Genomic DNA, 16,726 nt, shown 5'->3' with positions numbered 1-16,726 from the left:
TGGGTCTGCTTTAACATCTATAAGTGAGGAAATTAAGATTCTTCGATTCGTACACTGTAACTGACATATCAGTTGAAAGAAAATGGCTCAGCTCTAAGTAACATAAAAATTTAATAGGAAGTGAGTTATTTTATTGTACAATGCCAACTTTAAAGAGTATATTAACTCCCCATTTTCAAAATTATTTTCTTCACTTGAGAAAGATATTTCGATCGCTGTTTACTCTCATCTAATTCTTAAGTCAAAAAAAAATTTGCATTCGCCAATATGACCGTCAAAAGGAAGAAAAAATGTGGAAGACAGACAGTAAGGCAATTAATCGATAAAGCAATGGGCCGTGAAATAAATCGTGGTAGGATTTGAAAACTCACGAGCAGAGAGAAAATAGGGAGACTAATATTTTCATGATGCTTTGTTCAAAGCTGCTATGTCCTACTTTCTCGGAAAAGTGTTTAACACGCTTCTCTTTAAGAATTGCAAGGGTTTCACCTCTCAGCGGCAAAATAGACGCGAATTTAGCATAAAGGCAAGACGAACTGATGTAAGTGGCGACTATTTATTAAAATTTTCGAAAGTTTCTTTTTTAATCTTACATCACAACAGGTTGACTTAGAAATTTAAGCCCAATTTGTTGGATTTTTGGTTTATTTCTCGCTAATATCAGTGCAGTGAAGGAAAACAAATTCATTATAGCTAAAGTGGTTACACAGATAAGATAGCACGTGTTTATCAGCATCTAAACAATGGAAACGGCATCAAGTGTCTGTAATTTAGTATTCTTCTGGATATTTTTACACGCCCTCAGCATCAGCTCCCCCTTCCCTCTTGCCCCTTGCACCGCGGTCATATTTTGGAAAAGGAACTACTTCATTTTACTTTATTTAAAGGCTTTTAGCCAAGCAAAAAATCTATTTCATTAAAATGACTAAATTACATTTGATCAAATAACTTCAGTTTTATTAGACCGACCAACATTAAAATTGGATTCATGTAACAAAAATAAAGAACATACTTAGATTAATGTCCCTGACACAAAACGGTCAAACGTCTGCGCATGTGCTGACTGATTAAAACGCTTATGTGGTAGTACGACACCTTACTTTTAGGAAATCTCGTTCTTAAAGGTCACACTATCCCCTAATCCCACACGAGCAGGAAACGTTTGCCGTATGCAAGACCTCAGAGAACGAGATTGGCTTTGGGGCTTTCAGAACTTTGTCATCTAACAAGAGTTATATAGAGCCACACAAGCTGATAAGTCAAAGTGTTTTAAAAGCCCATAACAACTAAGGCTAAACAATACGCCCACAATGCGACGATGTTTGTGTTAAAAAATCTCTAGTTTTTCTCACTTTGCTTTCGTTTCCATTTGCAGATTTCTATGAAAGTTTTACTTTTCTCTGCAAATTTTCGTTTCCCTCTGAGATTTTTGCAGTATGGGTGTGTGGCTGGCCAAAATTTACCCATCTGCGTATGCGTGACGTTTGACTGCCCTGATTCTGAACTCTGTTGGATCAATCTCGATCCCCAGTTAGTTCAGCCTCGTGTCATCGGTTTGGTCGCCAACGGCAGCATGTTTGACAACCACGAAGTGACTCAAGGCTCCAAAATGTGTTGTCGTGGTCTCGGTGCTGCATGACTCTCTGCCGGCGTTGGGTTTGACCGTGGATGAAGAGAAACATCCAGAAAAAAAACTTCATCTTTATTTTCCTCCTGAATCGTCTGTTTAACAGAGCGTAAGTAAACGGGTTGACGGCGGAGTTGAACATGACGGTTATGTAAGAAATTGGCAAATAGTCGGTGTTATAGTCGATGGATGCATAGGTAGTGTATGACACAATGTAAATGGCACCAGATGCGCACCAACATGTGCTAAATAGAGCACTGATAGTAACCACCATCGAAGTGACCCGCTTTCTCACCCTCATCACAATCTGTCAATAAAGCATGGATTTGGGTTTCATTGATAACATGGATCAATGCACATGTCAAACTCATATCGCCCTCCACTTTGTGTCGATCCAAACAAGAGAAGAAAGGAAAAGGCAAGAAGAAAGCGGATAATTCAGGCTGAGATCTGCTTCATTTCTGGAAGCTATACATGTCATAATGCTAAATACCCTTAGAGTCTCGCTCCTATCATTTTGGCTGACAACAGAAGCAAAGTTTTTCAGACTGCAATTGTTGCAATTACATAACCTACTTACATTTGCCTCGGTCCCATCATTTGGCCTTATTGTTCAGTTGGGAAATACACCAAACTAACATCTGGAAGGCACGCGGGTTCGAATTCCGTCGAAGCCTGAATTTTTTCTTGCAATTAATTGCTCTAATTGCAGCTATCTGCGAAGATCGTTTCTCTACTTGTATATCATCCGCAGGTCAATATATCATTTATTTTACTGTTACCATTTGCTGCTGGGTAAGCTGATCTTTTTCATTGCCCTTGATCCATAGGTTATACACAACTCTAGAGTACAGAGAAGCCATCAACGCAGTGGAAAGAGCCGTCAAAAGAAACCACAACCAGGTCATGGCTTTTGCCATCCACTCTCTTGGGAAATGCTCTGCGCATTCGTTTGCAGTCTCATTAAGGCGGACTGCCAGGAACGATGGGATGTTGAAAAAGGTCGAGAAAATCCAAGAACTGGCAATGATCACCTGTTTGCAAATATGTACACCATAGTCACCTCGTGAAGTTGTATCATAATATCTTCTCTACCATTAATTTCGTTACCTGAGCCTTTTCAGCGAGTGTCGCATTTCGAATGATAGCGTTTAGCTCAAAAGAAAAGCCTTTATCATTGGCACGATTCGAAATGCAAAACAGTAGAATTTTATGTATACTTTGTTCTCTATTATACCCTCTACCACAATATTGAACCTCAAACTGCTCTCATAGAGCCTGGGTAAATTGCAGTCAAAAACAAAATACTCCAGAGTGTCTCATATATTAACCTATATCCTTGAAGTCGTATGTTAATGTTTGAGGGCTCCAAAAGCTTATGTAACAACACAGAAGACTTCATACAATGTGTATAGTGTCCATTGCGTGGGAAGTGGTTCCCTATTCTCTATAGGAAATAGTTTGTCTTAAAAACGCACGACATTATACTGCAAATTACAGCAAGTTTATCAAGTTTTTCAGCAATGCTAAATTGATGTCATTTTCAGTATCACAACAGAACAAATAATCGTGTTTCTCATCGATAAACGAGAAAATTCAACAAAAGGTCATAAGTTGCTTGACCGATCTTCGTAGATAAGGCAAACACTAGAAATTTAATCTTCCTGAAATCCACGAAAGACAAAAAAAGGCCTGGTATAGTCTGCTAAAAAGGATGTCTAACACTTCCATCCTTAATTATCTTAAATTTCGAAACATGTAATCCCATACCTTCAATTTAAACGTGTTCAGTGCTCCTCTGTTGCTGAAGGGATACAACACAGCGTTGTGTCGTTCAACGGCGATGGCGACCAGTGTGACAACCGAGGAAGCAGCTCCGAACCATGACAAATTTCCTCCTGTCACAAGTTTGCATAGAACTAAGCCAACTATCCCATCCGGATGCACACCAGCAAACTTGACAAAGAACACTGGTGCCATAAAAATCGCGTACATCATGTCCGCTACTGCTAGGTTAACGATTAAGTAATTTAGATGGGTCCTGTGGGATTGATATAGCCATAATATTAGAAAAGGAACATTAGGCCAGAACAGAGAAGACAACTCTGTGCAAACATGACATGACTATACCTCATTTCTCGATTTTTCCTTATAATCCAGCAGACAAGAGAATTTCCCATAATATTAACGACGATTAGTACTAGGAGTGCAGACCAAAGCACAATACTCCCTGCTTCGACCATAGCTTAGCGTCAAGTTCAAATGTGCAAAGATCTGTGCAAAAGTATAAGGAAGAGGTGTCAAAACTGATTTCAAGTATAAAGTGATAAAAAAAAAACAGCTTAAAAAGTATGGTGCATGAAGTAGGAGGAAAATGGGGAAGGATTAATAATGCTGGATCAAAGATGAAAGACGAGCAATGGAGGAACGATTATCATGAAGTATGATCGATCGATGACGGATGGAGAATGGAGGAAGAAGAAAGACGGAGGAATGATAAACAGTGCAGGATCATTATGAGATGAAAGATGGATGGAAGATGAAGTATGAAGCAGGAATAAAAATTAGGAAGGATAAGCGAAGCAGGATAAGGAAGAAGGATGATCGAAGGAGGAATGATTGAATTCACATCTGCTAAGATCTTAGAATCATTTACATACCTGTTACAGTTGTCATACAATCGTACAAAATTCACAAAACTGAACCAAGTTCGGGATCAAAGGTAACGAAATTTTACGCGAAAGGTGACCAATTTTGAAAATTTTCGATCGGTGTTGTACGAGAAGAAAACGGAACCTGAATTCGCATCTACTGTAATCTTTGACTCACATGCAATACAGTTTCGTAAACTGAAACCGTACAAGTGTGCAAAACTGAACCGAAATTTAAATGTTTCAAGTCGGAGAAAACTTCAAGAATAATCTTCGGAAAGGTTTGATTGTAACTATATATAAAATAGCTTGTAAATTCGAAAAGGGTTTATTCTATGAGATGATTTAAATCCCTCCCATATTTCTTAGAACACGAATACTCAGACAACTCAATTCTAAGTATCACTTTTCAAGTGTGTTTATCAATTCGACTTTTCTGGCAATGGTAAAGCAGCAGAAAATGATGTTATGTAACCAACAATAAAGAATGAAACTTCCTTACCAGAGGTTAATGATACATTAATCCAGAAATCTTTCAGCGTCATAGAGAAAATATATCAAAGCAGGTACTTACTTAGAAGAGCAATTTGCTACTGAATGTGTAATGAACATTGAGTTAAGGGGCTTTTTTTCTAGTACTTCACAAACTACTCCTTGCAGGTGTTCCATCCAAATATAGAGGGAGTTAACAGTAATAACAATATCAATACTAAGTTACTCTATTGTGAGATAATAGTCAATTTTCAATCAAACATATGCATTAAACGTACGATTTCCGAAATCCATTAAATCCCTTTAAATAACTTTGGAAAATGAATGCATGCATTACATCAAAATAACAGCTTACACTGAATAGATCGGTGGTAAGCTTCCTTTTATTGGAGTGATTTCTTAGTCTTAATTAACCTCGGCTAACTTAGATAAATGAAACTTGGCCTCTCATTTTTATTCTACTTTAAAAATTTCCGTACATCTTTCTGTGCCAAAGGAATATCGTTCAATTGGTACCAAGTACATTGTGATGTTCATTTAAATAAACAAGGGCTAGAGTAACTGACTTTTTTACTTATTTTATTGAGTGTTGAGTTGCGCGTCACCATATTTTTCATAATTATCTGTTTATTTTCTTTGAGATTCATTTTTTCGAAATTCCGTGTTTGATCGGTAAAGCAGCAGTAGCGTCTGGATCGGTAAAGTAACTGCGGAAATAAGCATCAAGAAACACATGTAGCATCAGTTCAAAGTGCATTTTTACGCTAAACAGTCTCTTCAATGATTCTGAAAAACAATGGATTTCTCGGCGCTATGCATCTCGTGTGCTATCTATTAAAACATATACAGAGTGAGCAGCTTGTGAAATGCAAGTTACAATCATCAAATGCAGGGAGACAAGTCCTCAGCCTTGGTGGCTGCAGTAACAATATTTTCTAAGATGCGGATATGAAGCCTTGATGCAGTTGGGTTGGGAACCATAGATATTAATACGGCTGATGTGCCCGTTCACGATAAATTTCCCCTCAATAATTTTAACCGATGCCTCAAATTCTCCATTGCCCGGCTTTGTTCGAAATCTAAGTTGGTAGGTGCACTCACTGGGTGTCGATGTAGATTCAAAATTTGCTTTACCAAATCCTAAACCCATCCCGTTCTCAATGCCATTAAAAGTTTGTACTTTAATGCTGGACATTTCCTGCCATGCGCTTATTATGTCATCCACTGATAGTTTCTCGCAAAGATGACCAACTTCCACAAGCAAATTATTTATGTAGTCAGCGGCGCGCATTGCACTTATGCGAACGTGCGCATGACTGGTATTTATAGGCAACCACCGGACACAAGGGCAAAAGTACTCGGGAATCAAAGCATCTTGACATGTTCGATTTCGAGGGATCGCTGAAAAGAGGCTTGTCCCTCGGGTAAGCTCAGAATTTGATGGGTCGGCAGGGTATTTTAACACGTGCATAAAGGTTGCGTGTAGATCTAGAGGAGAAGTAATAACTTTTGTATTGAGCTTGAGATTCTGCACAAGTTCTGGATACTTTAAACGGAATTTAGAAGGAAGTGTAATGGATAGAAGTGGCAAACGCTCCTCCAGTTTCCCCTGAATTGTGGATCGGAACTCCCCCGTTCTCGCCCCGTGGTCTCCCATGACAACAAAAATCGTGTTATTCAAAAATCCAGATTCACGTATGGCCTGGAAAAATGTAACAAAGTCTTTAGCGGCTGATCCAAGTGGCATGATCGATTCATGATGGCATAAACTGCTCACGAAGGTGAATCCAAACTTAAGCTTCTGGGGATAAGCTCTGAAAAGGCTTTTCAGATATTCAAGCTGAATAACGTGCTGCGGTTGTGCATTGATACAGAATGGATGAAGTCCACTGTCAGAGTTGTGCGGTACCGCTGACCAAAAGGGACGCGCGTAGTGATCTGCGGGTTGTTTGTTGAAACCTTTGAGTCTCATATTGAAAGTTGCTGAAAGGCAGAATGTAATATATTGGAATATATTGATAAGAGGAAGGGTTACTTCTATGTTACACAAAGTGTCGAGCGCTGGAAAATGCAATGTACTTCATGACTGCGTGGGAGGGCCGGACAAGCCCGATTAATGTAGATTGGGTTTTGTTCGTTCCGGCAGTTCGAGAGTGATTTTTAAGATTTTAAGGTAACTTGATCAAATCCCTCTTAAATCCTCTGTTTACCTCAACAGGAACCAGGAACACTTTTGACTTTTCAAGGAAATCGATTAATCCTTGGTTATTCATTCCAGGCAGACATTTTTGAATCACTCTACCAATCGCCTTAATTTATAAATGGATCGGAAGTGAGCAATATCTTCACGCCGCAACCTTTTCATGTGAAAAACAAAATCCAATCACAAAAAATTGTGAAAAGATACAAATATGCCTCACCAATTGATGGTGCATCTTCGCTAAACATCGTAGCATATCCATGCTCCTTAAAGGTGTTGAAAATAAATGGCCACCCGTCTAAAGTCTTGGCGCCGTCAAATCCAATCCGTGCTTCATGCAATTTACAGTTCTCCTCCACAGTCTTGCCAGTAAATAGCGCTGTGATTTGGGGTGTGGTCGCCTCTCCCACAAGAGAAAATCCCTCAAATATAAAGGACTGGAGCTCATCACGAAGAAACTTGAACGAATCTGGTAAGAGACGTTGGAAAGTGGCCTGTGATGTCTGATCTAATGCTAGGATTATGACATTGAAAGGTAAACCAGTTTCCTGTAGGGCATTTCGTTGCAAGACCTCTCGTTTCGGGATTACTTGTGCATGAAAATCCTTTTGAATCATTCCGTTGGAGAACTCGGCATTGATTTGTAGAAAGTCGTGTTCTAGTTTCAAAGTTGGGCCTTTGTACTTTAAAAGAGTCGGTTCTCCCAAAGTGAACCCCGAATCAGAGGCGTTTTTTCTGTGGATAGTTTGAACTGAAATACTCCTCAAAGGTGCTCCTGTAAATCAAAAATGTCAGCAACGTTATTTTTAAGAAATAGTCCGCATTTCGATCGAATCTTGGTTAAGTAATCTTAGAGTAATCACAGTAACTATGAAATCAGGAAAAGGAAAAGCATCATGCGCCAAATAAGGCAATAAATAAGGCTATTAATTTAACTGACTTTACTTTTAATCTGATTTGTCTACTTGAAAGGTTTGTGGCACAGTTAAAGACCAATCGATAAATAGAATGAGACGATTCTTGCGTTACCTTGGTTACATTCGATTCTTATTTGAAAATGAAAGTGTGGTTTTCGAGTCTCCTTGTCCTCCCCTTCCCAATGCAATGTAACAACTCGACATTACTTAAGCTTATATTCATGTCATATCCAACTCTGAAAGAGAAAATGAGTGCTGAGACCCAATTTGAAGGACTAAGGTCATAATGGGATCTTTGGGCGAATTCTTTCTACACAATTTGTCTGATCGAGATTACAGCTATTATATTTTTAGGTTACGATGATCAGGAAAAAACCAAAAACTTCCGATCATTATCATTACCTCTATCGTGACTGTTGACAACCTTCAAATACCCATCCAGGTATCTAGTAAACAACGTTGCTTTAAGCTCACAAGTCATGGGCGCCATTGTAATGAAATAAGACATAGCATTCTTGTCAAAAGGGTTAATATCTGGAATTCTGCAGCCTTGTTCCTCTGTTGAATTGAACGACTGCATCTCAGAGTGACCCAGACCGCACGACAATCCACTCGTAGAGAATTCTGCATATTACGAGAAATAATCCTTTAAATGCTATCATAAGGCATTTCCCTCGCAGGATGCGAGGGAAAAGAAAAGCGGGTCGAATCACTATTTCTTGATGAGCTATAAGTCCTACAAAGACTAAACAGCGATCAAAAAGTGTTTTTTGCGTCAGACCATGATTTTTATATGACTCGTAATCTTTTTTAGCCTTCATGGAACAGCTGTTTGGTCCTGTTGCATCGTTTCGTAAACTGATGGAATTTTGAGAAGATACGAAGATATGAAAGAAAAACCCATCAGCATGTGTTACACACTTCCGTTGTATGTCACAGAAGTGAAACTGCAACTGGTTATTTTTTCCTGTCAATTTGGGTTGCGCACCGTATTTTGACGCAGTTGCAGATGTCACATGTAACTGAGTTATTGGCATTTTTGTGGCAGTTGCATAACATCTTAACGATATTTTTAGCGTTGTGAACAAACACAATTATAGTTACATTTTCGTTTGTCGCGAACGAGAGACATGGATATATGCTAGCTCCTTAGCGATAGATAACCCAAGCTATGAATGATCATTTGTACTCAAGCTATGCTATTCACCACACTCACCAAGCTTGTTCATAAATGCAGCTTTCACATACAAAGTGGAGTTCCCATCGGAAGAAATGATAATCTTGGAGGTTGTTGGGAAAGAGTAAATAGCTGTGATGTTGTTTAGTTTTGAGATTGCTTGACACTGTTCTCCTACGAGCCTGCAAGATTTTACAGCTTCGAATTCGGATTGGAATACTTGAACATCAACCTCTGTGTTTTTCACTTCAGCTGTTGTATTGTGCAACTGATGGTAAGACAGACAAATGAAACAAATAATGTGTTAAAATTCATTGGAGTACCTCTCTATTTCATGGAATTAGACCTGCTGGAAATAGTGTGAGTAGCTGCCAAACGAATTTAATCGGGCTGAACCTTTACCTTCCTCATGCAGTGGCTGTATATGCTTTAGTTATCAAGTTATAGCTATTCATTCCTATCATGCAGATATTCTCCAGAATTAGCGTATCGATCATCAGCTCTTACGACTTGCGTTCCCAGACAGAAACTGATGAACGAGCAAGGATTCTTGTCTAGTTTGGTCTTGCATAGGAAGTTCAGGACAAGACCACAACGTTTATTTCATCATCCGGCTATTTGTTTCCATCGACATCTCGAAGGTCGTTTTGTTTTCTTTTGGGAGTCAAATAATTCTGGAACCAAGCCAGTCTTTGTTGTTTGCAGTGGGTGACCATTCCTGTCCCTTCCATCATAGAGTCCTCAGCAGTAAAATGACTTACCTCAACATAATCCTTCAGCGTGAATTTAGACAAACCGGCGTGCGCATGATCATGTTCTGCCTGTATTGTCGGGTCATTTGCCTTTAATATACGAGAAAACTTAACTTTAGCGGTGATAACTCTAATTATCTAGCAACTCAACGGTCCTTAGAGAACAACATCAAGAATCAGGTCAGCACGAGTATTAAAGAGCATGCATCATGAGAGTCATGGATGCCCTTTGCTTTTGATATGAACTCCAAATGATAGCTCCATGCTCACCTCGCTCACCTTTGGTTTCACTTCCGGTTGGCTCAATAACTTATTGGCTTTCGTGGAATAGTCCTTCTTCTTTTTACCAACCCGGGAGCCATTTCGCTTCATCGATACTACCATGTTATGCACTGATTTAAAATATTTCATTGTTTGTGACTTTGATATTTTGTGATGAATCGCTTTTTGTCTTTGTCTTCTTTTTCTCAATCTTTTCCGTCTCCTAACGATAAAATAACGCGCATTTTTAGACCTCTCTTTGAAGAATTGCCGATTGTTCATCAGAATCGTGTTATCTAAGCTCTTTGTTTTCATTAGAAAAGAAACTTGCTGTTTGTTATTTTTGAACTCCTCGTCTTGCCAATATATATCTTTCCATGCACATAGAAGGTTGATGAACGTCAACATCGCCACAGGGATCAAAATAATCGAGCTTCGCTTCTGTAGATGGGCCAGGCATCGCGAGAAACACTTCATGGTATATTTGACAATTTGCTGACCCTAAAATTGAAATGTAAATATATAAAAAAATCGGTAAAATTAACTGCCATAAAAAATATGCTCTTTTTTCGCCTATGTCCTCCCGAAAATAGTTAAATGAACGAGTAAATTCAATAAATAGATAACTATTTATTAGATAAATAAATTAAAAATTGATAAAAACATGTATGCTTCCGAAGGTCTATGAATGTTCTTCATCACAGGTTTCTTCGTATCTTCGTATGTCATGACTAATAAAGAGAATTAAATCCAAAGAAAGTGATAAGAGAGACTGTGACCGTTTACTACAATGTATGAGACAGAACTACTCTTCTTGTGTGGTCTTTTAAAGGTTTTTTTTATATATTACAGCGGAATCCTAATTCAAAATCTATGCAGTACAAATGATCACCTGTTTATGCGAAGGACCTGCCAAAGAGTTTGAAGAAATTAAAGCTCATCACCTGAACCAGGAAGAATGATTCGCGACACCGAGATAACATCAAATCAGTTTACTCAGGGAGTCGAAAGATGACACAAAATAATTGGTTAGTTTACGCTACTGAGATATATTTCGTCGGTAATGAGTACAACAAAGCAAAAACTAGCCACGTTATGTTTGTAATTATGCAGTGATACCGTTGGATATGATTATAAAGCTGTGTAAACAGATATTTCAGACTCGCGCGATATAATCCACGTAGTCAAAGGAATAAGTGCAGATTGATTTTGAATTCATCATCGCAGAGAGTTCAAAAACTGATTTGGGTAGCATCAAAAAGTCTTAATAAATAGATTTACTTTCAACGCCTCAGTCATGCTCGTACTTGCCTGAAAAACTCACGAAAAAGAAAGCAAAAATGCAACCAATCAGAACATGAGGTGTGACGTCATCAATATTGAATATATTTCGTCGCGAGTCACCTTTTTTCTCAAATGTTTTTCCTTTGCCATCATCTTTTACGGCAATCTGGCAATTGGTGAAATTTTTCAAATCAAGCTAAGATCTTGAAGTTAATTTAGGGTTAACAACTGAGTTGAAAACGTAAATTGGCCACGGTAAAGCTTTTTTACCCTTTACGGTGGCCAATTTACGTTTTCAACTCAGTTGTTAACACTAAATTACCTGCGATACTCTCCCACCGACGCAGCACCACAGTTTCTTTAGAAACCTACCCCCTTAATTCATAAGATCTTGAAGGCTGTGTCAACCAATTTAACTCAACCTGTAACTTTATTTAACGCATATTATGAAGTCATGTGATAGCGTTTTCCCGCTGAGATAGTCCGGTCAAAGAGAAAGCGAAAATTGGGAGAATCGAATCTTTAATTAATCCTGCGGAAGTTACATAAAAAGTTAATTAAATCGCTTTACTTCTGGTAATTGCCATTTCCCTGACTTGTCGAGGAAAACTCCACTAATCCCATGGCATGTGACAAACTTGTATATTCGTTTCTAATTATCGCCAGAGAAGAATAAACATTTGTCACTTTGTCAGTTGTAATTTCTTTTTCTATTAATACTGATAATATTTCACCCAATCATAAGAACCTGTTATTTGCGTTATAATGTCAATTGTTTAAAACTACGCGCATCTGTTTTGTAAGTTGTTTCATCATTTAGCTGCGTTCGTCTTTAGACGCGTGGCTTTTGTGTTTTGCTTTTGTTACTAAGTAAGTAATTTATTTTGAATTCGGATAATCTTCTCAAGTTAGAACAAAGAGTTTGATCGCGGTTTTAAGGGGCTAGATTTTTCAGCTAAGTTTTGGTTGCTTTTCGTGATGATTCAAGGAACCTCGGTGCCGTTTGGAAAGCCTGTGAAAAGATCTTTCACAGCACATCATATTCGTATGTTTCCAATGTTTCACGACGTAAATTCAGGAAATCTTTGTGGGATCGGCACCAAACTACACCATAGAATTGGCCGCGGCAGTGACAGTGAGAAAAAGGACAGCTACACAGAAAATGTTGAGCTACTGAGAAGCTTATCTCTCGCAAGTCCAAGAGGATTTTTATTCCGTTTATACAAAAATGAGCCGAGGAAATCCCCAAGTCAGAATGAAATGAGAATACGTTCAAAATCTGATCGTCGGGAAGATTTGTATACAGCTATTGCGGTTGGCAATGATCAGCGAAGTGATGTGTCTTCTATTATCCAGAATAGCATTTTGCAAAGAAGAAATCTGGCGCTTAAATCTGCAAGTAAACTTAAAGAGCTGCGCATTGAGGGAGCAAATAAATTTACAGTAACTGCTGACAATGATTCTAAGAGCGAATGTTTGGGTGTCCGCACGTCGTCCGGAATTAGCTTGAAAGGAAGAAAGCAGAGAAGGAATCTTTCACCGCTGTTACCAAAACACCGCAGAAAACACGATAGCTCATTGCAACAGACAACAAAATCCGTGAGTAATAAAGTGTATCCTTCGCTTAAGATAAACTGTAATCAGATATTACCAAGGCAACCAGAAGAGAAAATATTTCAAAACCGAACGAAGGAAAAGCTCAGAGGAAGCGATGACCAAAAATGTGAGAGGGAAGCAATTGACAATGAAGACGCTAGAGTTCTTTCGAGAAGAACTCACAAAAAACGCACCATAAATGTATTTCTCCCGAATATTTTAACGGACCAAGATTTTTAACTATTTTTGTTATTCACAAACTGTCAGCAGAGTAAACGAGAAAGCTTCTTTGTTCAGCAGGTGCATGTGCAGTGAAATGACGTATCTTTGAAATGAAAATGTCGAAATTGACAGTTCGAGATAAAGGAAGTCAAACAAGGCTATGCTAAGGCTGGTAGATAACATTATATACAAACAATATTAGGACGTATTAACTTTAACGTTTGGATCAGATAAGTTAGCGTCAGTAAGAAACTTAGGCCCAACAGAAACGTTGATCTTTTCTCGAGCGGATCTCAGTTTTCGAGTTTCGACTAAGCCAATTTAAACGAAATAGACCTGTTGAATTAGACAACGAACATTTAGTGCCGTTCTATATAGCCGTTCCAGTCTGTATAGCCGTTCTATACACGATTCCAGGATTCTTAGCGAACTCAGGAGGAATAATACGTCATCACGACCTTTTGCATGACTTCCGCTCAGGCCAATTTCGGCTTGCAAACCAAAACCGTTTCAAAGCCGTTGCTAAGTCGAAATTCCTGGCTTAGCGGGAAGAATCGTTCTTGGTGTAAAGGCCAGCTGTTCATATTTTTAAATCAATTTATTATTAGTAGAACTTCTGGTCATCATTTGACCAACGATTTCCTGTTTTTCTAAGCCGCGGCGAACGCGGCGATCGGAAAACGAAAAAAACATGCGCAGTAAGGCAAGAGGACTCTAGGGTGGACTGGTATTGAATAGCCACAGAATAAACCATGTGCAAAAGTGAGAAAGAGGGTCATTATAAGCTTCTAAATAAAATGTGGTGCTGCGTCGGTGGGGGAGTATACAAGAACAAGATAATTTGGTCTTATCAACTGAGTTGATAATGTAAATTGGCAACCGGAAGGAGTTTCTAAGCCGATGTATCAAGCGTTTGCCCTTCGTCAGAGCAAAAGTTTGCTCTGACGAAGGGTTAGGGCTAACGCTCGCAGTGCTTAGAAACTTTTGACAGGGGCCAATTTACATTATAAACTTAGTTGATAAAACCATAAACAAAAGTAGACGAAGATTTAGAACCGGTGATTTGTATGTCAGAATGAAAGTAGAATGATTCAATTATTGCCGAGGGTGAATTTCTAATCGCCGAATCTTTATACTTTTCGGAGTTTACTAAGCAGATTATTTAGTTTTTCGGTTATTACACAGTTGGATGCAGCATCAAAGCTGAAATGACTATTCAAACATGATCAGGTAATCTTCTTAAACTGTTCAAAGAAGTCAGGTTAAGGCATTTAAAGGTAATCTTGTTGAAACGAGATTCTTAACAGAAAATCGTTCAAACGTTTTACAAGCTTAGGACGGGATGAAATTTGATTAACCGTCCTTTAATTTCACCCATCCTTGCCAAGGTTTGACTCACTCGTCCTTTTTTCTCTGTTCTTCGCTTTTATGGTGGTCCCCTTTATACATCTAACGTTATCTTTCACGTGATTATCGAACATCAAAAGTGATTCTCTCTTTCTACACTTTCAGAAGATCAAGAAATAATCAATTCTTTGACACGAATTTTGCTTCAAACGAACATCTCATCTGCTTCTCAGGGGTTCGCTTTTCACCAAAAAACATTGACAGCACGCAAGATAGATGTCACATGACCGTTTTCAAGCTAAAGAGTAACGCAGAGCGTAATGAAAAGCTAGATCGAAGGAAGTTTACAATATATGCGTTTCAGTGGAGCCCCTTGTGGCACACCGTGCACGCTCTGAGCTGGCTTAACCTCAAATTGTTCACGGGAGAGCAGTTTCGCCTTGAAAAAGAAAATAACCCCTGAATCTGGCAGTGGATTACACTTATAATAAAAATAATATAGAGGATTAATGCCTTCACTTGATCTTCTCTCGGTTAACTTTAAAGCCCGTTGTTGATTTTTAAATTGCGTGGAATCCCCAGATCTCGTCTTTTAAAACTTATTTATCCTAATATCCATTTTAAAAGAAAAAAATGATCTAGAAAACTGCCTTCAAGGTCAGATTGAGTCAGTGCTTATTGTAGCGCTTTCGAGAGTCAACACAATTTTTTTTAATTTCAAGTCTCGTAGTTGCCGACGAGGATAAAGCACTCAAAGAAAGATACTCACACAAAGGGTCTCTAGTGTTATCTATAACTATCGGCTTTATTGTATGGATCATTTGTCGCAAATCAGAAAAGCGCAGAGTAAATGAGAAAATAATTAATCATGTTAATGTACTTCTAATCCTTATTACACAGAAGATCCGACTGATATGAAAGTTGGCACAGATGAACTCAAAAGATAATATTCTCTCTTCTTTCAATGCCTCAATACGAGGAACACATATTTTTCTGCGCTGAATCATTTGATGACGATAGAAAGATATTTTCGAGCAACATTTGGGCTTAATTGTCACAGACTTGGCTCAGTTTATCCACAAAGGATTGATTTCGAAATAATCTGTTAGACTTTACGAGTTTAAGTCACCGTAAATGGAAGCGACAACGCCGATTTTCCGGTTTACGGCGCCTTCTCAAAGAAGTGGACAGGAAGCGAATAATTAAATTACAGTTTATTGAAGATAACAGGTCTTTGTTTTGACTGCACTCCAGTTACTCGGAAATAATTGAGTGTGTACATGAATTAAGCAACATTTCAGTAAAATGAATCAGCTGCCTTTGCAGAATTATCAAGTTCGTAGCTCTGATATAATTTAGATATTCACGGCAAGTTCGAGTGCAAATTACATCCACTTTCAATCCCAGCCAATTTTGGAATTTTTACAGTAAGACTATTGCACGTAGAGTATACTATGCGTTTAGATAACTTCGGAACCTAGACGAGTTTAAAGTTCACCAGTCCTTAAAAGATTTCAGTTTCACGTCTTTCAAGTGTCTCGCGGAGTTACTGGTTGAACGCGCGTAGCAGAGTTGCGAGCCTGGGTGTGAACACACGCAAATGTTATCCTCTCCATCCTCTCGAGCGTAATCTACTTATTTTGCGGGAGACGGCGAGCGGCCAAAAAGTTTTACCGCTGCAAGTAACTGCACTCGGACCGAGTCTGTACTATTAACATGTAACTGCTCGTTAACTACAGTTAACTGAACTCGACTATAAAATCTGAAGACAGATTTGGTGCAGACTATTCCAGTGAAAGCAGGTAATTTAGTGTTAACAACTGAGTTGAAAACGTAAATTGGCCACTGTAAAGAGTCAAAAGGCTGACTTTTCGAGCGTTACCCTTCATCATCCCTTCATCATCGCTCTGACGAAGGGCTAACGCTCGAAACGTTAGCCTTGTGACTCTGAACGGTGGCCAATTTACGTTTTCAACTCAGTTATTAACACTAAATGACCTGCGATACTCTCCCATTGACGCAGCACTACTCCCTTTATTCTGGTGAAAGCTGTGTTGTTAAGTTCCTCAACGGATGTACCGTTCATTCTTTCGTGAATCCTTGTCATCAGTATTTTGACGGACAAAAAGTCGTTTTAAACCTCGTAAAAAAGAAAAGAAAAACACGAATACATAGAATAAAAGGTTTGATGAAAGGCATC

General features: G+C 38.6%; 2 protein-coding genes across 4 annotated transcripts; both read right to left on the bottom strand.

The window, feature by feature from the left end:
* Positions 1-1,407: 1,407 nt before the first annotated feature.
* LOC113684918 (pyroglutamylated RF-amide peptide receptor) lies at positions 1,408-4,018 on the bottom strand. The gene is made up of 4 exons (XM_089213712.1): positions 3,758-4,018; positions 3,377-3,668; positions 2,410-2,718; positions 1,408-1,934 (listed from the first exon to the last, which is right to left on the bottom strand). The coding sequence occupies exons 1-4, from the start codon at positions 3,868-3,870 to the stop codon at positions 1,548-1,550; spliced, it is 1,101 nt and encodes a 366-aa protein (XP_089069838.1). The 5' UTR covers positions 3,871-4,018; the 3' UTR covers positions 1,408-1,547.
* A 1,513-nt stretch (positions 4,019-5,531) lies between these two features.
* On the bottom strand, positions 5,532-11,136 carry LOC113684933 (uncharacterized). Of its 3 annotated transcripts, none has more exons than XM_089212421.1 (7): positions 11,022-11,136; positions 10,087-10,578; positions 9,826-9,906; positions 9,104-9,332; positions 8,290-8,511; positions 7,191-7,745; positions 5,532-6,753 (listed from the first exon to the last, which is right to left on the bottom strand). In XM_089212421.1, exons 1-7 carry the CDS (start codon positions 11,058-11,060, stop codon positions 5,675-5,677), a joined length of 2,697 nt encoding a protein of 898 aa, XP_089068547.1. In that variant the 5' UTR covers positions 11,061-11,136; the 3' UTR covers positions 5,532-5,674. The 3 variants fall into 3 exon arrangements, with proteins under 3 accessions (XP_089068547.1, XP_089068548.1, XP_089068549.1); XM_089212422.1 differs by having other exon boundaries at positions 10,096-10,578; XM_089212423.1 differs by having other exon boundaries at positions 10,970-11,105.
* Between the last annotated feature and the right edge of the window lie 5,590 nt (positions 11,137-16,726).

This window comes from Pocillopora damicornis, chromosome 7 (genome assembly GCF_964200805.1).
Source record: "Pocillopora damicornis chromosome 7, jaPocDami1.2, whole genome shotgun sequence".
NCBI classification, from domain to species: Eukaryota; Metazoa; Cnidaria; class Anthozoa; order Scleractinia; family Pocilloporidae; genus Pocillopora; species Pocillopora damicornis.
This window is presented reverse-complemented; position numbering and strand designations above follow the sequence as displayed.

Coding starts and splice junctions, on each gene's coding strand:
- LOC113684918 (XM_089213712.1), bottom strand. CDS start 3,870: ATGGTCGAAGCAGGGAGTATTGTGCTTTGGTCTGCACTCCTAGTACTA. Junction 3,669..3,757: donor AGGAAAAATCGAGAAATGAG/GTATAGTCATGT, acceptor TCAATCCCACAG/GACCCATCTAAATTACTTAA. Junction 2,719..3,376: donor TATGGGATTACATGTTTCGA/AATTTAAGATAA, acceptor AATTAATGGTAG/AGAAGATATTATGATACAAC.
- LOC113684933 (XM_089212421.1), bottom strand. CDS start 11,060: ATGTTATCTCGGTGTCGCGAATCATTCTTCCTGGTTCAG. Junction 9,333..9,825: donor CGCTGAAGGATTATGTTGAG/GTAAGTCATTTT, acceptor TCTTACCATCAG/TTGCACAATACAACAGCTGA. Junction 6,754..7,190: donor CGAAGATGCACCATCAATTG/GTGAGGCATATT, acceptor TCTGCCTTTCAG/CAACTTTCAATATGAGACTC.